The 21,522-nt window shown below is 44.4% G+C and overlaps 1 protein-coding gene across 1 annotated transcript; it reads right to left on the bottom strand.

Annotated features, from left to right (window-relative positions):
• Positions 1 to 107: 107 nt before the first annotated feature.
• On the bottom strand, positions 108 to 21,348 carry LOC135972105 (WASH complex subunit 2A-like). Its single transcript, XM_065579937.1, has 13 exons — positions 21,299 to 21,348; positions 21,056 to 21,183; positions 19,922 to 19,990; positions 19,082 to 19,197; positions 16,204 to 16,276; positions 15,254 to 15,310; positions 13,550 to 13,714; positions 12,839 to 12,963; positions 10,918 to 11,010; positions 9,807 to 9,917; positions 7,256 to 7,372; positions 3,947 to 4,113; positions 108 to 393 (listed from the first exon to the last, which is right to left on the bottom strand). Exons 1-13 carry the CDS (start codon positions 21,346 to 21,348, stop codon positions 261 to 263), a joined length of 1,404 nt encoding a protein of 467 aa, XP_065436009.1. The 3' UTR covers positions 108 to 260.
• Positions 21,349 to 21,522: the final 174 nt, after the last annotated feature.

The raw sequence follows: 21,522 nt of genomic DNA, 5'->3' as shown, positions 1-21,522 counted from the left end.
TCCCTAGGACCATACTCAAAACCCTTCAGTAATACTCACAGCACAGTCTGAGCAGGCCCAGCCAAGGCAGCATTCAGACTCCATTTCAGAGTATAATTTTAACCTAATGAAGCCAAGTAGCTTTAAGCCCAAAATTCCAATCACCTTAATCCTATTATAAATTTGCTGGAAGTCATCTAACCTAAAGGCCCTACTTAATGTGTTACGGAGAAGCCTGCCTTGCTACAACAGTGCCATTCAGTAAATCATCTGCTTTGGGGTTAAACAGGAAAAGGAGGTACCACTGTGGTTTTAGCTGCTGAAGGAACACGTGTCGGCTGGGAGCTGAAGAGCGGTCCTCCGTTAACAGCATCTTCTTCAAACAGAAGAGAAGCCTTCTGGTGCTTCCTCTGACTGTAGAGAGAAATCCATGCACAGCAGACATGTTTAACTGGTCAAATGGTATCGTTTAGACTGTCCTCTTTAGGGACATGGTATAGAAGAACACAAAGTCTGAACAAAGTATTATCAGGGCCAGGTTTTCTCTAAGCTACAGAGGCCCAGGACTGCTGCTCCAGTCTGGCAGGAGACCTTGCCTTCAGCCTCAGTCCATACTAGGATATGTGAGTGCCAGAGCAGGTTGCTTCCACTGCTTACCTCACTAGCACTGGAGTCTCATCTCTCACCTCTTTACATGAAGGTGACACATACACCCTTTCCCACTCCCTGAATCCATCTTGCCTATTAACCTGTAAGCATTTAGGGGCAGAGGCTGTCTACTATTCAGTGTACAGCGCCAAGCACAACAGGGCCCCAGTCTTGGTTGGCCCTTAGACACTACTGTAATAAACGCGATTAACAGAACAAGCAAAGCAGCGTCACTACTGGAGTGGAACACAGGTAGGATTTTGTGGCCTCCAACATGACATCCTCCCCTCACTTGAGTTGGTGTGCATGTGGCAGGACTACGTGGGGAAAAGAGGCCCAAGATGCTACTCAATAGAGGGTGAACTCCAGGAATAAATTTCATATATGGTCCTGAAAAACGCTGAACAAAAACCTTAATTCAGCACGATCACTAAGACTTTGCTTTTGTATTTGCAGAAAGAATAGATCACTTTGAAATATTGAAGAGGGTTCAGAGAAGAGCCACAAGAATGATTCAAGGATTAGACAACTTTTTACAGTGTTTGAGTTCTTTGAGTCTATACAGCTTAACAAAAAAAAAGGTTAACGGGTGACTTGATTACAGTCTAAGTACCTATATGGGGATCAAATCTTTAATAATAGGCTCTTCAATCTAGCAGAGAAAGGTCTAACACGATCCAATGGCTGGAAGTTGAAGCTAGACAAATTCTGACTGGAAATAAGGGGTACATTTTTGACAGTGAGGATAATTAAGCATGGGCACAACTTACCAAGGGTTGTGGTGGATTCTCATTCACTGACAATTTTTAAATCAAGGCTGAATGTTTTTCTAAAAAGCTCTGCTCTAGGAATTATTTTGGGGAAGTTCCATGACCAGTGCTACACAGCAAGTCAGACTAGATGATTGGAACCGTCCCTTCTGGCCTTGGAATCTATGAATTGTCTCGCAAGAACATGGGGTTCTCTCCACTTGGGCATTACAGCTAGTCTAATAACTCAGTATGACCCTAGTCCTGTCCACAAATCCATCCTGGATTCTGCAAATCCATTTGTCATTCCTAAGCATCAGCAGCACAGTTTATAGACTATCAAGGTGTTCACAAGCTGTCACTGACTATGCTATTTCTGGTGTGTAAATTAGTCACCTGGTGTGCAAGTCAGTCACCTAAGTCGCTTGATGTCAATTCCGCTTCCTGATTGGATGGACTACAACTTTTTAAACAGGAGGAGAATTACATACTCACCGTGCATCTCGAAAAATGCACTTTTCTTAGCCCTTTCAGATGATTAGACTTTTAGCCTAAAATCTGAAGTTTTCAAAATCCAAACATTTTCATAAGTAAAGTGGTAGCAAGCTAGATATTCCCCAAAATAACCACCCTGACCCCATGAAGCAACAGCACATCCAAGGCTACACTTCTGTTCATGAAGATATTTACACAAAATTAATAAATCCGTGCAAAAATTAGCAGCAAAAAGATTGACCTCCATCCATCTAACCAAACCCAGAGAGCCAAATAAAAATGAATTCCCCACCTGTCTTACCAGACCCAACACTCCATAACAACCTGAGATTTCAACGATTTCCACCCTACCATCAACCTCAGCCTGGACCAGTCCACACAAGAGGTCCACTTCCTAGACACTACAATGCTAATAAGCAATGGTCACATAACCACCATCCTGTACCAGAAACCTACTGACTGCTATACCTAGATGCCTCCAGCTTTCATCCAGACCACATCATACAATCCATTGTCTACAGCCAAGCTCTAAATATCACATTTGCTCCGATCCCTCAGACAGAGATAAACACCTACAGAATCTCTATCAAGCATTCTTAAAACTGCAATACCCACCTGGTGAAGTGAAGAAACAGACAGAGCCAGAAGGGTACCGAGAAGTCACCTACTACAAGACAGGCCCAACAAAGAAAGTAACAGAATGCCACTAGCCATGACCTACAGCCCCCAACTAAAACCTCTTCAGCTCATCATCAAGGATCTACAACCTATCCTGAAGGATGATCCCTCACTGTCACAGACCTTGGGAAACAGGTACCCAACCTGAAGCAAATATTCACCAGCAACTACACACCACACAACCCAGGAACTAAACCCTGCTACAAACCCCGGTGCCAACTCTGTCCACATATCTATTCAAGGGACACCATCATAGGACCTAACCACAACAGCCACACCATCCGGGGCTCGTTCACTTGCACATCTACTAATGTTATATATGCCATCATGTGCCAGCAATGCCCCTCTGCCATGTACATTGGCCAAACTGGACAGTCTCTACTCAAAAGAATAAATGGACACAAATCTGACATCAGGAATCATAACATTCAAAAAGCAGTATGAGAACACTTCAGTCTCTCTGGTCACTCAATAACAGACCTAAAAGTGGCAATTCTTCAACCAAAAAACTTCAAAAACAGACTCCAACATGAAGCTGCAGAACTGGAATTAATTTGCAAACTGGATATTCAGGCCTAATCTGATGGTAAAGACTGGGAGTGGTTGGGTCATTACAAAATCTAAACTTAATTTCCCCAATACTCATTTCTCCCTACTGTTACTCACACCTTCTTGTGAACTGTCTGTAATGGGCCACTCTCTTACCACTTCAAAAGAGATTTTTCCTCCCTTGGTATCCTGCTGTTAATTGATTTCTCTCGTTAGACTGACCTCACACTTGGTAAAGCAACCCCCATCCTTTCATGTATTTATACCTGCTCCTGTATTTTTCCCTTCATGCATCCGATGCAGTGGGTTCTAGCCCACAAAAGCTTATGCCCAAATAAATTTGTTAGTCTCTAAGGTGCCACAAGGACTCCTCATTGTTTTAACCTGAGAACAGGTGAGCTTTGTCGTGTGCCCTGCAGGCAAATCGGTCTCAGTTATTTTGGTCCCAGAGGAGGATGGGGAGCACCAGAGTCAAGAGTAATGTGAATGCCCTGTCAGCAGCCCTCTCCCTTTAAAGAGGTTTCTTCAGCTTAGGTGCCTATGGTGATTCCAGCTGTGGCAGCACTACAGGGTCATGGGAAACCAGGGGCTAAACCAACACCTTAATCTCCACCTGGAAATCAACATTCAGCCAGTGCATCAGTGTAACAGCGGAATAGCAGAAATGCACAGCAGAAAACAATGATTTTAAGATTACCTGACAGCATCTCAGCTTCCTGGGAAAATGGAGGCATTGCGCTATTTCAGGAAGGGAATCCCAGAATACCCTTGACAAACTATTGAAATGGGTAAGCCTGCTCCAAGAGATTGGAGAGAAACGTGCTGCTCTGCTGTTTCAGTTTTTTCACCTGTCTTTAGTGATTGCAAATAAATCGTCCTCCTCTTCATCCTCCTCGAAGAGACTGGTCTTTTTCACAACATTAGCCGGATCGACTGCACTGCGAGGTTTTGCAGGTTCCCCCTTTCGGCTGTCTTCGGAAATAGATTTAGTCGGCTTGCTGACGTTCCAGTGGTCCTAAAAATAGTAATATAGGAATTATTCTCTTACAAGCCTATTTCCTGCAGGTCATTTCAGCCATTTCCTCACCTCTTCTACCTTAGTCGGCATACTAGAATCAGCACTTGTTCCTTTGAAGACATGGGCTGTTCTTATATCTAGGCATTAAATACCAACACCAGTGCAACACAAGCCAGAAAATGATATTATCCTCCCACTGCACAAGCTTTCAGGACATAGGCCTGGCTCCCATTTAGCAGATGCTAAATGAGTTGCAGGTATAAATGAGTACTAGCATCTCGGAGATCTGCCCCTGTTATGCTGCCACAGAAGGGAGAAACTTGTTCTTTTTGAGCATTTGACCCATAACATTTTGACGATTAGACAGTTAGAGGAGTGCGGAAACACACACGATGCAAACACAACAAGGAGTCTGGTGGCACCTTAAAGACTAACAGCTTTATTTGGGCATAAACTTTCGTGGGTAAAAACCTCACTTCTTCGGATGCAGTGAGGTTTTTACCCATGAAAGCTTATGCCCAAATAAATCTGTTAGTCTTTAAGGTGCCACCAGACTCCTTGTTTTTGTAGATACAGACTAACACGGCTCCCCCTGATACTTAACACACTATGCAGTATCCTGAGATAATATCAGTAACAATGCTGCCTCATTTCCTGACTTCTAACTGTAATATTAAGGCAGTTTTTCCTCTTGGGTTAACAAAATAATTGACCATGCTAAATACAGTGTTAACTCTTAAATGGCCCAACTAGACTTATGTTCATGCCTCAATTGGAGGTGAATGTGCTGAGATGGGAAGAGAACAGTTAAATGTACACCTTTGCTGTTAAAACGGGTTGGCTGAAGACAGTTTTCTGAAAGGCTAGGTTAACAGAGCAATAGCATACCTGTCTCTTTCTGCAACAAAGCTATTTACATATCGACATTTTATCTAAGGGAGAAGTCAGAATTTAACTCAATATGGAATACTGCAGATCCCAGAAATATTTTCTCTATTTTCATGCTTACAGTGCGTCTCTTTATCCCTTTATGTTACAGGTGGTCTGCAGATGGAAGATCACTTCATAAAGTAGAAAAGGGATGCAGTATTAAAAAAATGACAAAGGCTTTTTTTAAATTCGGCCTTGCTTTACTTTCATATTAGATATTCATGTCTCATCTACCTTAAAAAAAACAACAACATTATAGGTTACCTGAAAAGCCAGTAGTTTTATGACAGTCACTAAAGCAGCAGTGAAATACAACAGGGTTCAAAAAAGAACTAGGTACAGTAACTCCTCACTTAAAGTCATCCCAGTTAACGTTGTTACGTTGCTGATCAATTAGGAAACATGCTCGTTTAAAGTTGTGCAATGCTCCCTTCTAATGTCGTTTGGCAGCCGCCTGCTTTGTCCACTGCTTGCAGGAAGAGCAGCCCGTTGCAGCTAGCTGGTGGGGGCTTGGAACCAGAGTGGACCAGCAGCCCCATCAGCTCCCCCCTTCCCTAAGTTCCCTGTGCTGCAGCCACCCAGCAGGCTATCAATTGGCAGTTCAACTGTCCCTTCCCCACTGTCCTTTGCTGCTCCTGCCCTCTGCCTTGGAGCTGCTCCCAGAGACTCCTGCTTGCTGTGCAGGGGGGGGAAAGATGGGGGCTAAAGTCAGGGTGTCCCCCTCTCCCCTGCACCCCGCTTACCCCTTCTCCATATAGAGCAGGGAGGGAACATGGAGGGAGAGAGACAGAGAGAGCTTGGGGCAGCAGCTGCTGTCTCAACTTCCTGATCCACTTAAAAAGACAATGCACTTAAGAGTGGGTCAGCTTACTTGAAGGGGCAGTGTGCATCTCTCTTGCTCCCACACACAAGGGATGTGTGCCTGTCTGCTATGCTGTCTCCCCTCCCTCCTGTTCATGCTGCCTTGAGGAGAGGCTACATTAACAATGTGTTATCCCTTGAGGGCTCAGCCGAGTGCTAGTTCATCATTTAGCAGCAAGGCACTCCCTGGGAAATATCCTTCCCTCTTCCCCCTCTAACTTCACCACCTCAACCAAGCTTTACAATCATCATAGCTGTGAACAGTATTAAATTGTTTGTTTAAAATGTATACTCTGTGTATATCTATATAATATATTATTTTTTGTCTGTTGAAAAGAAATTCCCTGGAACCTAACCCCCGCCCCCCCACCATTTACATTAATTCTTATGGGGAAATTGGATTCACTTAACATAATTTCGCTTAAAGTCGCATTTTTCAAGAACATAACTACAATGTTAAGCGAGGAGTTACTGTAAGTTCATGGAGAATAGGTCCATCAATGGCTATTAGCCAGGATGGGCAGGGATGGTGTCCCTAGCCTCTGTTTGCCAGAAGCTGGGAATGGGCGACAGGGGATGGATGACTTGATGATTACCTGTTCTGTTCATTCCCTCTGGGGCACCTGGCATTGGTCACTGTTGGAAGACAGGATACTGGGCTAGATGGACATTTGGTCTGACCCAGTATGACCGTTCTTATGATTAATTAAGCAGGAATGTGAGTTTTAAATCACACAGTAAAGTTCCTTTCAAGTGGGTCATGCTGACACTTTGTTAACTCAAGTACTTGGCTGCAAACCTTGATTAAGGATTCAACAACCTCCAACTCTTTGATTAGGGGCTGGGAGAGCTCCCAAGCCCTGTACCCGAGTCATCCAACTAGCGCTTCCAACAGAGACAGGTCAAATCTTGTTTTCTAATTCCCCCATATTTCTAAATAAACCCTGATTACTACTAATGTGTATAAAAAGGGCCTGAAAGTTTTGGGGTAAAGGAGTTCATGCTCTTTTTTCCTCTTTTGTAGGTTAGCTCTAAGTCACCCTTCTTGGCAGGAGGCTGCTGTGCCATTTTCTGTTAGACACTTATAGCCTACCTCCAGCAAATTTTCCCTGCCATGGTACTTCTGCCAGCCAGTCCCATGGTGCATGCAGCTAAAGAGAACATAGAGCTCTCCCCAGCCCCACAGATATACTACAACAGCTGGAAGGAGCATTGTCTGTAGACACAGCCCAAGCACTTAACAGTCCACACTCGAGTGCATCGGAGCGAATGCTCTATTGAACATTTCACCTTTTGGAGAGCTGTAACCCCAATACCCCCCTTTAAAATGCATCTCGCTCTACAGTACCTCCTCATCACTGCTGAACAATGAGCCAGAGGCTTTTTTGAGGAGCTCCGATTGTTTTGCCTTCTCCTGGGGTGGTTTTGACTGTTGCTTCTTAGCAGGTGCAGTACCAAACAGATCCTAAAAATATTAAAGCCAAGAAAGGTAACTTTGCCTGGTACTTGGTGTGCATCAGCACTCAGGTTCCTATCAACATCTGTTTCTTGGCTGAACTACATTCAACTGGTTAAGGAAATATAAATACTTCCACCAAAACCTATTCAAAGGACAACAGCTTCAGATACCATAGAGCGAGCGGTTCTCAGCCAAGGCATCCACAGATGTTTAGTAGAGAAGTTACACACCAAAAGCCTGTAAGTATCAACGCTTTCAACAACTTGACAAGCTAGGATAAGAACCCGGTCCTGCAATGGGATCGGCTAGCCAGGACTCCCACCCCGTCTCCCTAAAGTCAATTTTCCCATTGCAGGCTTTGGCTTTATTCTGTAACTTCTGTTTCAGCTGGGGACTTCCAATTTGTAACGTGATTAAGAACTACATCTACCAGGCTTTTAAACCTAGGATGTGAAAAGGATATTTTAAAGACCACACCCTCACTTTGAAAGAGGTTCTCTACTGACTGCAGCTTGCACGTACGCTTTCCATCATTGTTTATTTTGCACTGTCATTTATTTTCTGTCCTCATGTTGGACACAGCCCTTGTCTCGCATCTACAGTAGCTGGCTTTGTAGCTGTAAATCACCACAGTTGCAAACAGGACTCAGGGCTTATCTACACTACCACTTAAGTCCATGTAAATAATGTCACCCAAGGATGTGGAAAAGCCACCCCCCGAGCAACATAAGTTACATCGACTTAAAGCGGTGTCTAAACCATGCTATGTCAGGAGGAGATGCTCTCCCACCGACATAGCTTCCGCCTCTCGTTGAGGTGGAGTAATTATGCCGACAGGAGAGCACTCTCCCATGGGCATAGCGCGTCTTCAGCAATGTGCTACAGCTGCACTGATGTAGCATGGTAGTGTAGATTAGCCCTCAGGCACGTTAGATAACATGTCATCTTAGCTTTGTCATGCTAAAAGTGGTGGATCTGGGTGGTGGTAGTGGTGAATTATGGCTATATGAAGTTTGTTCGGGTAGACAAGGTCAGTGAAGAAGACAGCAAGAAGGTGGTGTAAGATGGCAAACATTACAAATCAATAAGACCACATGGATACTCAGTTTAGGCATGTGCACATCTTCCCGATTAGGATATTGTAACTGGCTGTCTATGGCAGAGCTTTAGGAGATACACTGTACTTTCATTTCAAAGAGCCTCACGAGATGGGAAGTTTTTCTGACAGTCAAAAGATGTATTCATATTTATTCTTTGAGAAAGAGAGAAACTACCCCCGGATCATTACTAGCTGATCCCCAACACCTCTCTGACCCTGGCCTCAGAGGAAATTTCTCCATCACAGGGACAGATATACCACCATATGTTGAACAGCTCATTACTGCAGTTCAAGTCTTCCCAGCCACAACCCACTGCTCAGCAGCTCTGCTGTAGCCTAGCAAACCACTACAAACAGCTGTCATCTCTGCAGACTAGGGATGGAGGAGGGACTCTTTCCAACAGAACAGGAAAGCAAATACAAAGCACTGTTGCATCTGGGAAAGAGACCAGGATCCTGATCTGCAACAGTCGTGTGGCCTACTGTACATGTAAAAAGACACCTGGTGAACGCGGTACTTGTCCATGTACAAGACTCTTATGAAGTGGGATCAAAACAGAATCCCTTAAAAGTTTTTCCAGTTGAACTTTGATTCCTGGTTAGAAACTTTGCAAAAAACCCCAAATCAGGAATGCCCAGTAGAATGGTTTGCTAAGCAATGGGGAGCTTCTGCTAACGGTCCCAGATGGGAAGAGCTGGGAGCTGGAGGTAAGGTGCTCTCAGAGGACGGCTCTGGAATTTGCATAAGTCACAGGCCTGCCACAATCTGCTGACACCTCATCACAGTCAGGGTATGATTGTGGGGCAGGCTAGTTTACTCTGGGGGCTGGGTGTCCAAAGATGGATTGTAAGCTCTTGAAAAGCAGAGGAGATGCTTCCCTGTGTGTTTGTACAGCGCCTAGGATGGGGGCTTTTGGGCAGTACCACAAGACACACTAAATTACGAATACCGTGAACCTGTCCATAGTTATTACCCACTAGAAAGGCAGCATATCTTGGAGAATAGGGCACCAGCTCCACCACTGACCAAGTAACCCTGAGCAAATCACCTCAGCTCTCAGCTTCCCCATCTCCAAAGTGGAGGATACAGACTCTGCTTTAGCTCCAGGGATGAAGAGGACTAGAAGAGTACAAAGTAATAAATCAAAGATTGCAGTTGTCTGTACCCCTTCTCAAGCAACCATTACGCTCAATCTGTTACAGGAGGAGATATGCTGCCAAGTTTTACATGGCACTAAAACCTGGCATGTGAACAGTGACCCTTTTAACAGCTTTACCTTACTCACAGAGCCGAGGAGTGGGCTACAGAGAAAGTGCGACCAGTGATGGGGAGGCACTTACCTCTTCATCCTCATCGTCAAAGAGGGAGAGTGGGGTTTTTGTGACTGACTTGCTAGGCGGTAGAGATGTGCTCTTTGACTTCCCCATTTGACTCGATGAAAACAAGTCCTGCTAGAACCAAACACAGTCACTTAGCAAGACAGGTTGAGATGAGAGAAACAGGGTTTAAGAACTTGGAAATACAATATGCACTTTGCATTTATTCAAAAAGTGACTGTTTGGTGTACTACTGAAGAGGAATAAGATGGCTGATTCTCACCATGCCTAAACCAGAGGCCACACTTTCACAGAAAAGATTTTGGGGCCCTACTGAATACACCTTCAGCCCGATTCAGAAATATTGAGTGCATGCAACTTCTCCTGGGAGTTCTCTGAAGCAGTTGCCAACTTTTACGCAGTAAATAAGCACCCCCACTTTCACAATAAGCCAAAAATCAAGCTAATCCCATTTCAAAACAAGGCCAAAAACAAGCCAATCCCTAAGAACCCCAACACTCAATGTGATTAGATCCCTCCGGCGTGCAGTTTGGGACTGTGGTGGGCCTGCTGTGCACCCCTGACTCTCTCTCTCGCCCCTGCTTGCCAGGAGCCGATCAAAAACAAACAAAAAAAGAAGCAACAAGCTACAAGCCAAAAACTAGCCAGCAAGCAGCTCACAAGCCAATTAACCCAAAAACAAGCCCAATTTCTGCATTTTTTCACAGGTTTGGCATGTCTGCTCTGAAGGCTCCAGGTCAGGTCCAAGCTGGGAAGCAAGAAGACAGGGACTGAAGAGCTCGCATTACCCCTGTACATATTGAAGCAAATCCAAGGGTCAGATGCTCTTTCCTGCCTTTTTACTTCATTTAACCTTCCATCTCACGCCTCTGTGTGCATGCAAAATAGAATTTTTAAAATTGGTGGAAAATGCTGGGAGAGAGAAACTGCTCCTGCTGGAGAGAGTGTTTTTTGGGGGAATCATACCAGAGATCCCATTCCTTGGAGGTAAGAAACGATTTGAGACATCTCTCAACAGGAATGGGTTTTAGGTAACGTGGCAGTAGAAATGCAGTCATGTTGCGGTCCAGGCCCCTTAGAATTCCATTTAGATCCAAGAGCATTTAGCACTTACTTCAGAATCTTCTTCATCAGAGAATAGGCCTCTTTGGTTTTTGGGAAGTATGTCAGATAAAGACTTGGAGTCCTCAGTGGAAGATGGTTGACTCTTCAAAACAAGAACACATCAGCACCTATTTAAATCAATGCAACCACACACTTTACATTCCTCTTTGGTAGCTCTGCTGGTAGCTGGCCTGCTAAGTGTCCCAACTGTTGAAAAGGGATGGCTAAAGCCTAGGAAATTCTGATCCAGACACTAGAGAACTATGACCCACATAGTTTTGAAAACAGATCTTTCTGCAGAGCCTCAGCTGCATAAGGATGATTTTAAGTGCTGGTCATAGATTTTTTTGCATATAACTCCCATTGACTTCAACAGGAGGCACTTATAGGGATTCCATGGCACTGCTTGGCTATATTTTCCTGGATAAGCCCCTGTAGAGACAAGAGAAATGAACTAGCCAATGGGAGAGTACTACAACCCTAAGTTAATAAGTACACCTCTACCCTGATATAATGCAGTCCGATATAACACGAATTCGGATATAACGCGGTAAAGCAGCACTCCGGGAGATGGGGCTGCTTTACCTCGCTATAGCCGAATTCGCGTTACCGCAAGCAGTTCCTCTGCCCCCCCTCCCCGTTACTTGCTGCGGCCCTCCCCGGGGCCCCCCCGCCGCAGCTCACCTCAGCTTCACCTCCTCCCATGAGCACACTGCAGCGCCACTTCTCCCCCCATTCCTCCCAGGCTTGCCACGCCAATCAGCTGTTTAGCGCGGCAAGCCTGGGAGGGAGGAGAAGCGCTCGTGGGAGGAGGCAACGGCGGAGTGGAGGTGAGCTGGGGTGGGGAGCAGTTCCTCTGCCTTGCCCCTTACTTGCTGCGGCCCCCCTGCCCCAGCTCACCTCTGCCTCCGCCTCCTCCCACGAGCGCGCCGCTCAGCTCTGCTTCTCCTCCCTCCCAGGCTTGCCGCGCAAAACAGCTGATTGGGGGGGAGGGTGGGAAAACCGGAGCTGCGGCGCGCTCGTGGGAGGAGATGGAGCGGAGGCGAGCTGGGGTGGGGAGGCCACAGCAAGTAACGGGGGTGCAGAGGAACCACTCCAGCTCATCTCCGCCTCCTCCCCTGAGCGCGCCGCTGCCGCGCTGCCCCCCCCCCCCATTCCAGGCTTGCCAGGCCAAACAGCTGAGGGGGGAGGGGATAGAAACTGGGGCGGGGAGCGGTAAAAGCAGTTCCTCTCCCTACCCTGATGTAACGTGGTCTCACCTATAACACGGTGAGATTTTTTGGCTCCCGAGGACAGTGTTATATCGGGGTAGAGGAGTACCAAGTATGAAACATTTCACCAGAAGTTTACCCTTTTAAACAAATATTTAAGTCAATCTTGCTAAATTTCTAAACAAAACATTGTTTAGAGACAAAAAAGTGTCAAAATGATCCATTTTGACTTTTGAAAATTTATTTTCCCCATTTTTAGTCAGCCAAAACTATTAGCCAAGCTTGACGTGAATTCATGAATTGCTTCGGTCGACCTGAAACTGCATTTTTCAGCAAATAAACTACTCAGCCAGGAAATTCCTCCCAGCTCTACTTCACAGCCAGTTTCTGCCAGCTGCTACAGAGCAAGAGGAGGAACAAGAGAGGCACATGACAGAGGAGACCAACTCCAGCCTTGGTAAGACTCCCCGAGACCAACCCTGCAGCACAGGAAACCTCTGGCAGGAATCCCAGAAAGACAAAGAGCTGCAGAAGGCATACAGGCAACCCCCAGAGCTAGCTGGGGAGGAATCTGGAAACTAAGCATCACGTTCATAGAGACAAACAACATTCCTGTTATTCTGTGGGATGGACTCCAGCAGCGTTAGAGCCAGAGTGGCCTAACTATTCCTCTCAGATCAGTTCTTTGCGCACAATGGAAAAATCCACTTCTAACGTTACCTTTTTCCCTCCCATGGATTCTTTACGCCCTTCAGCTGCCTTAATGACAGCTGCAGGAACAACTTCAGGCTTTTTCTTGAATAAGTCGCCATCATCATTGTCAAAGAAATCAGCAGTGGATTTGACTTTGTTAAAAAAAAAGAAATAAAATACACATTTATATTGGGGAATGTTTTCTGTTGGAAGAGACCAGCTATCACTGATCACAAGAGAGGTTGTGACATTCTAGAAGGAGTACAGTCTCTTCTGTAGAGAGCAGAATGACAGCAATGAGCAACAGAAGTCTTTTTTTTTTTTTTTTTAAATGGGGGTGGGTGGGTTGGTTGGGCTAGCTCACAAGGTGAAGCGTCAGTTGGGTACAAAGGTCATTAGCCAAAACGTCAATGGGTGCTGCAGTTCTCCATCCTCCCCACACACCCTGAGTGTGCACTCCCATCTAGACGCATACAGCTCTTCTGAACTAAAATTAAATATCGCCTAACACTAAAAAGCCTCCCAGAAAAAAAAAAAACCTTAAGAGTGAATGGCCAACAGCTGCCAAGAAAGATCAGAGACATCACTGATGGTAACGTTCAGAGGGATCGGATACAGATGAGACAGTGGAACAGCTGAGGCAGAAATAACACCAGGTGCAGGGGGGATTTCAGGACCCGCAGGTCCCCACTGGCCCTAGTTTCTATGACCTTTTATAGTTTTCCAAACACACTTTACCCGATTTCAAATGTTTGTTAGTTGGTTCCACAAAAAAGTCGTCATCGTCATCAAACAGACTGACTTTCTCAGGCTGTTTGGGGCCTTTGTCTGCGCTCTGCTCCACGGGCTTCTTGTTTTCTTTCTCCACGAGAACAGAGGCTGAACTAAACACGTCATTCCCACCTGCGAGTCAGAATATGGAATAATTTGACTGAACACTGACTACAAAGTTTAAGAGCTATTTAGCCAGTGATTTTTGAACAGTGATTAAATTAATAGAATTCACGATCTACTTGCACAATTCCTGAATAGGAAGAGAGGACTAAATTCATCACCTCATTTGCTTGCAACAGACAGTCTAGCCAGCTCCAACACTGATAAAGTGTGCACTTGCTCCAGAGGAGCAAGATGGCATCTGACCTAACCCTGTGCCAAAGCCATCCCTGATGCATTAGTGAAAAGGTATGAGGGAATTCTGAGCTCATCTAGACAGTCTTAGAACCAGCCAGAATGGCATGATATAGGAAGAAATATATCCAATATATAAAAATAAGACTTTGGTGCAAACATGTTACCTCAGTTTGCTTTTGTTACTACACTTAAAATGTGCAACATGCTGTGCAGTTCAAAACTAAAAATACTTCCAGAAGCTCTTCCTCACACAGAGCAGCTTCCTAAGAGAAACTAAGGGGGCCAGGGAGTTCTGTAACTATTTCTTCTCTTTTTGATCATGAGGGAAAGAAGAAGTTTAAACGCCTCCTTCAAAACAAACTTAACATGCTAGCATGAAGAAACGGCACAATACTGTAAAGATCTAGCCAACTTTTTAAATGCAGCTCAGACTACTGCTTGAAATAGGAATAGGACTGAACTGTATCCATACAATATCCGCCTTTATACATTCACTATATGAATCACTGATACAAACAGACTCTTAAAAATAAAGCTATCCAAGATTATGGTAGTTTAGAAATGATACTTCCAATTTCACTGATATTCACGCTTTCTCGAATGCCTCCCACAGAAGCTTTATAATTGCACAGAACACAGTGAAATTCAGGCCTAGCATGTTCACAATTCATATGTTTGAGGCTGAACAGCCAATACAGCAGTGCTGCATTTTGATAATTTTTTTCTTTAAAACCATTGTACAGTAAAAGCTGGGTTATCCGCCATATTGGGGAAACTGGGGGTGCGGGTAAATGAAAAAAATTCCAGTCAATTAAGAGGGAGGGAGGGAGTTGGGGGCGGGGGTGGCAGGGCTGGGGCACAGGAGGTGGTGCAGGGTTCCGGATCCAGGCGGCGCTCACCTCAGGTGCCTCCCTGCAAGCAGCAACATATCCCTGTTGCTCCTAGGCAGAGGTGCGGCTAGGCAGCTCTGCGCGCTGCACTGCCCGCACAGCTCCCATTGGCCACAGTTCCCAGCCAATGGGAGCTGCGGAGCCAGCGCTTGGGGCAGCATGCGGAGCCACCTAGCCGTGCCTCCACCTAGGAGCAGCAGGGACATGTTGCCACTTCCGGGGAGCCACGCGGAGCCAGGTAGGGAGCCTGCCGGTCCCGCACCAACCCGACTATAAACTGGACTTTCAATGAAAATAAGAAATGCCAGCTTTATAGAGCTTTCCGGTTGGTAAAGTGCTGGATAACACAGCTTTTGTAGTGTGTTTTAAAGCAAGAGATCTGTTCCCTGTATGAAGCAGGTCACTGTCAATTGAACCATACCTGGGAAAAGAGAGACTGCGCCCGCAGGAACTTTCCGTAAAGCCTTTGTTGATGGCTCTGAAATTATGGAAAATACAAGACAAGACAATAACTTATAGATGCAAACATTTTGTACAATTAACGCCCCAAATACTGCAGTATAAGAAAAATGACGATTGTACTGAGCTTTCTCATTTTTGTTCAGGAGCCCAAATGTCTTCAAATCAATGTGCTTTAGACACATTCTCTGAATTTCTGTGGTTGTTTTTCCTCAACAAACAAAAAGTGAGTGCAGATGTTCCTTCCATGTTGCAAAACATGCCCATGAAACTAAAATGCCATGAATAAAAAATTCCTGTGTGGTTATTTACAAGAGCTTGTATCCACAAGTTATACATCATCATTTAAAACTCCCTTCTGTGCCCCTAAAACAATGACTATCACTTAGGAGCCTAAGGTGCATTTGAAAATTTAGTCTTTGGAGTTAGATGACTTCAGTAGGAGCAGCTGGGCACGCAGCACTTTTCAGAGTCAGGCTGCTCATATATGAATTTAGAAGCCTAAATTTAGGTATAAACATTTTCGAAAGACATTTGGCCATATTCCCCCCACGCTGCAAATTACTCCATACTGAAAAGCATTTGACTCTGCATCAAGTCCCTAATGGGAACGCCTCCCACCCAGCAACCTGATGGGGGCCATAAACTATAAAAAAAAGTTACAGTGGAGAAACATTTAGCTTTTTAAAATCAAAGAAAAATGTAAATATTTCCGCACTGAGAACAGAAAACCTTGCGCTCTGTTGAGAATCTAGCAGAGTTAACTACTAGCTTCTTTTCTAACTTATTAGTTTGCTATTTATCTAGGTTGGTTCAGATTACCCTTTGAGAGAGACAATTACCAACCACAGAGAATCTAGACACCTATAGTGCAACCGGAGACATGTGCTCCTTGTACAAATCAGTTCTTACCATCATTTATTGGGGCTCGCAGCTCTTTTTCTTTTGAGTCATCCCCTCTTGGTGCTTCAGCAAAAAGATCGTTCTGATTGAAGACAAAGACATACAACAGAAGAGAGTGTGAGAACTTGACCAACTGACTGCAAAAATACAGACTTGGGGCAACGCCAATGGAGAAGTTGAAATGTGTGCATTTCTGCAGGTTTCCATTTTTGTTCTGGGTTAGGAAAAAATTCTTCCCCTTTGCTTCACTTCCTCCTCTAAGGGCTTGGCCACCCAAACTTGCATCAATTTAGTTAAGCCAGTGTAAAACTTTTATGGACACTTATTTTCGTGTAAGAGTAGCTTTATTCCGTTTAATTTAAACCTGGTCCCAACCAATTTACACTAAACCAAAGAGCCACTCCTATACCAATATAAGCATCCACGTGGGCTTGCAATGGTTTTAACAGTAGAACCTGAGAGTTATGAACACCTTGGGAATGGAGGTTGTTTGTAAATCTGAAGTGTTCATAATTTTGAACAAAATGTTGTGGTTCTTTCAAAACTTTACAACCGAACTTTGACTTAATACAGCTTTGAAACTTTACTCTGTAGTTTACATTTAACAGTACTCTACTGTATTTGCTTTTTTTTGGGGGGGGGGGGGGGTCTCTGCTGCTGCCTGACTGCGTACTTGTGGTTCCAAATGAGTTCTAAGCTACTCACAATTCTTTTCAGCCTGACTTGTGATTTGTTTGTTTGGGTTGGCAGTACTGGACTTTCCTCAGTCAGAGCTGTCTGTTAGGTTATCCCAATGCAACTTTTTCACGTAGACAGGGCATAAGAGAGACGGTGCGAGATAGGATCATAGCATGAATCTCTCAAGTTTCAGACCAGGACAAACTAAAGCGTTAACATCACTGGTCGTAGTATGTAGTGTGACAGATTTAGATTATTGGCATTTAAAGACGACATGATACCCCCTGCTCCCCAAAAGTACATGTTACCATTCAAAAGAACAGCTGACTACTACGGAATCCCTTCCACATCTACACATAGTTCCCTTGGCTAGAGACATGCCAAACCCACATAGCTCCAGCTAGATTACCAGAAGCTGGGACAGTGACTGCATGGAACTAGGTTCATTCTTACACATGTTCAGCTGAAGAGAACTTGAAATTGTGCTCCTCAAACAGTAAACACAGGTTCCAATTGCCCTATGCTGATCACTCAAACGAGAACTTTGAAAATCTCACCCTAGGTACCCAAGGAGCCTAAGAACTGGGCATCACTGAAACTCAGAGTGTTGAGAATCCAACTCTCCCAGGCACCTCAAAAAATATCCCAGCCCTAGTGTACAAGAGGGATTTGGGCACAGTGGTTTGAAAACAGGCACCTTGAGGAATCCTGCTGCAGATTCATTCTTCTACTAAGCTTTATGGAGGATGGTTTCCTTTTTCAATGTAGACGCATTTAATAAAAATTAAGATGAAGGTAATTTTTACAATAATAAATAAGAGCCTAGTTATTTTACCCAAATCTGTATTGATAAAACCCAAATCTACAATCCTGTAATTAAAAGAAAAATCTATTACTGCTGCTTAGAGTGGAAATATATTTTTAGTGCTTTAAAACAGATGAAGGCAGAGTTGGGATGGGAGGACAGGTATCTATAATAAAGAGGCTTCCTGGTCTGTTGGAAAATATCCAATAAATGTCAGAATCTTTCTGTGAACTCTTTGACACCCACTCCAGGGTAAGTCTGCTCTACAAGTTGCTAGATAGCAAAGTCTTGTCCTCAGGAAACATCTGAATCAGTGGGTGCACTGTTAATATCATGCTTCTATCTTATGTCTCATTGGTCATGACTAGTAACTCAATAGCCTGTTGCGGAACTGTGCAGATATAGCCACAAAAGCCAACAGTTGCTGCTCTAAGTAAGTCAGCTGACTCTAGCTTGTAACACACAAAGCAGTTATTTTTCTTATTTTCCTCCTGATTCTTAAATCTTATTAGAAATACAAGCGTTTCTTTTCACAATACCAACATTTTTCTGCATAGAACTGAGGCATGTATAAATGGGGGGGAGGGGAAGGGGAGGAAGAGAAAAGAGACAGTTTAGTTGCATCTCTCTGTAAATCAATTTTACACACACACACAAATGTACATTTTAAGTTTTCTGGGCAGTGCAGGTACCCAGGAGTTGTACAATCAAAGGTTAACAGGACCAGGGGTGAACCAAGAGTCTAAGATGGGTCAGGGAGGCTATTAAACATTAGTTTTAGGTCTATACAACTGGCCTTCCATTCCAAAAAAAATCATACAGCACTTCACAAGCTATGTACATACTGCATTGTTGCAATATGGTATCTCTGGGGTAGGGGTGGCAAAGCAGTTATTGATAGCATTCCTGCATGCTAATGGTGCAGAGCAAGTGGGAGGGATATTTAGCCCAAAGATCCCAGGGTCAAGTCTGCTATCCTCTGAAGAGAGGCACATGATTTTCAGCATCAGTGTGGAGCTGCCTTTAAAGGTCTTTACTACACACAGGTCTTTTCAGTTAACTGCACTTTCCTTGATTTATCTACCTCAAAAAGAAGGGCTGAGTCAACCCAGCTGGGAGCTGAACTTGTGAATCCAAGGAATCTATTTCCAACGTGATTTTTGGAACGCCAAGCCATCCCTTCATTGCTTTTTATACTAGCTCCACTACTGGAGAAAGGGCATTGTGCAGAGAGAAACAAAATGCAGAACCTCACTTGAGCATTATGTTTGTGGATCAAGCCAGAAAGATGTTGTGGTAAGTTAGAGAGTTCCTCTCTCCTCACCTTCCAACAGCATCAATTCCATTTTTAGGGGGACATCTGTGCAGGAATCCACATGCCCCTCTACCCCACCAGTAACTAACCTCCTCGTCGTCATCAAAGAGTCCCATCCCGCCACTGAAAAGGCCACCCTTCGAACCAAATGGCGAGAAGTCCTCATCAGTCAGCTTGGGGGGTTTGAAGATGTCATCCTCATCATCTAGAAACACAGGACACACATACTGCAAGAGAGCTGTTAACTGGGCCTATTTCTCTGCATTCTCAGGAAGGGAAACACGGAGAAGGGGCCAGATAACTACACATGCTCCATGGTAACAACCCTGTTTTGATTTTACAGATGCGCAGGGAACAATCAGCTTTGTCTACTCTATAGAAATTCTGACATTGCGCGCATATCACTGTTGCAACGAAGCATGAGATCTGTAGCAACTGGACCATGCCAAGTAAGATCATGTGTGAGCAGGAACTTCCTCTACACCCATTTCTACTCTTGCTTGGTGCAGACATGAACACAGGCTACTTTACTGGGGGGAGGAGGGATATCTCAGTGGTTTGAGCATTGGCCTGCTAAAAAAACCCCACAAAAAACCAACCTGTCAGGGACAGCACTTGGTCCTGCTAGTGAAGGCAGGGGGACTGGACTCGATGACTTTTCAAGGCCCCTTCCAGTTCTCTGAGCTATAGGTATATCTCCATACATACACTCACACAGTCACTCACTCACACAGTCACTCACTCACACAGTCACTCACTCACACAGTCACTCACTCACACAGTCACTCACTCACACAGTCACTCATAAAATGAAGGATGCTAATTGATACAGTGCTGAAGGTCTGGAATATATCCCTTTATCCAGAAGATCTGACCCTCTGCCCCCAAATTTGGAAGCAGAAGTTACAGAGCAGAGGAGGAAGCCCTACCGTCTGATGGAACTCTGACTTCCTTCTTTTCTTTCACAGTCTTCTTCGTTTTGATTTCTGCTGACAGGGCTTGGAGAAGAAAAGATGAAGAGGTCATTAAAAAGAGTCTCTTTACTCCTGTGATTTATTACCTGAGGCCAGTTTGCTATAAACGCATTTTAAAACAGAGTCAGAACAAGAGCCTATTTGTATATTTTTCTACATTGCACAGCTTCCTGAAGCAACCCTGCAAACTAGTTTTATGCCCATTGTTCAACTGAGTGAACATTTTCAGAGGTTGAGGTGAATAGAAATGTGTTTTTTTTATTACAGTAGCACTTAGAAACTTCATATATCAGGGCCCTGGGTCCAAAAGTATTAGATGGTGGTATATGTGGAAGATTCCTCTATTTTCATAAACAAGAACATTTTGCAAATTAAGCATGAAACTGACCAATCTAGTTTGACCCTTCAAGCTGAGCAAAGTAGTGGGAAAAATAAAAAACCAACAACAGGTGGTCTAAATGTCAAGAGTAAATAAGAGGCAAAAATGTTTTACAATCCGTCTCTATGGTGGAACTAACACCAGCAGCAAGAAATGTTTCTCAGAGTACAAGTGATATTGACAGGTTAGCTTTTATTTAAAAGCCTGAACACACTAAACCAGTAAGATATTTTGTTTCTCTCACTCTTAGAGCAGCCACAAAGGGAAGAGGCTAGTGGCCAGCGTCTCCCCCTAAGTCAGATGAAACAGCCAAACAATGTGCATTCACCAATGTGCAATTTTACACCATGCGGGGAAAAGACTAGGCAAAAATCCCCTTCCTGACCTAAACTGCAGGAAAGTGGAGAAGTGATTAGCCTGTTCCTGAATGGAGGATTCTACTGGTTCTCCCTACAAATTCCAACCTGACATTCATACCTACCCCAGGCCAGAACCCCTTTAGGATCCCATTGTCAAATGTTGTGTTATTAGAACATCATTGTCTGTATCATTTACTTGTCTTGATTGCAAGAGGACAGATGCATGCTATTTGCTTTCATGCAAAACGCACTCACACATCTGAGAATATTATTGCACTATTACAAAGAACTCCTCAAACAGCCTCAAGACCCTAGCGCTGCCCCACAGACATGTACTAAAGAGTAGCTTACAGGACTGCTCTTCATCTTGTTTGCTAGGCACATCCCCTTTGATCCGGGCTGCCAGCTCATCTGCAAACGACGTTGGTCTTTTCTTTTTCTGAGGGTACAACAAGAAGAAGGGAGAGAATACTGTATTCCTTTCAGTGAAGTCCTATTTTATGTCTCAACGAATGTTTGGCTCACCCCTTACTGGCAGAGATAAAAACATTACCCAAGGGGACAGCTCAGCAGCGCAAGCAACAGGTTCGGTACCTGTAAACACAGATACAGATGCCAGCAGAATCAATCAGCCCTTCATTCATCGGAGGCTAATCCACAGAGTTTCAACCTCATAATTGCATGGGATAGGAAGGGGGTTCAGATCAGACCCTTAGGGAAGGGAGCTCACGTCCTAGGACTGTGTGTAAGAGGAAGGGTTTTCTCCCAACATTCTGGGCTAAATCACTTCCCTTCCCCTATTAGCTGCCATGCTCCAC

The sequence above is a fragment of the Chrysemys picta genome, unplaced genomic scaffold, assembly GCF_011386835.1.
Source record: "Chrysemys picta bellii isolate R12L10 unplaced genomic scaffold, ASM1138683v2 scaf1099, whole genome shotgun sequence".
Taxonomy (NCBI): Eukaryota; Metazoa; Chordata; order Testudines; family Emydidae; genus Chrysemys; species Chrysemys picta.
The sequence above is the reverse complement of the archived record's forward strand: the minus strand, read 5'-3'. Positions and strand labels throughout refer to the sequence as shown.

What these genes read in the sequence shown, in the direction of transcription:
- LOC135972105 (XM_065579937.1), bottom strand. Translation starts at nt 21,348, where the DNA reads ATGAATGAAGGGCTGATTGATTCTGCTGGCATCTGTATCTGTGTTTAC. An exon ending in CTGATGAAGAAGATTCTGAA is followed by an intron (nt 9,918 to 10,917) that starts GTAAGTGCTAAA and finishes GTTTGGTTCTAG; the next exon opens with CAGGACTTGTTTTCATCGAG. An exon ending in TGTTCAGCAGTGATGAGGAG is followed by an intron (nt 4,114 to 7,255) that starts GTACTGTAGAGC and finishes TACTATTTTTAG; the next exon opens with GACCACTGGAACGTCAGCAA.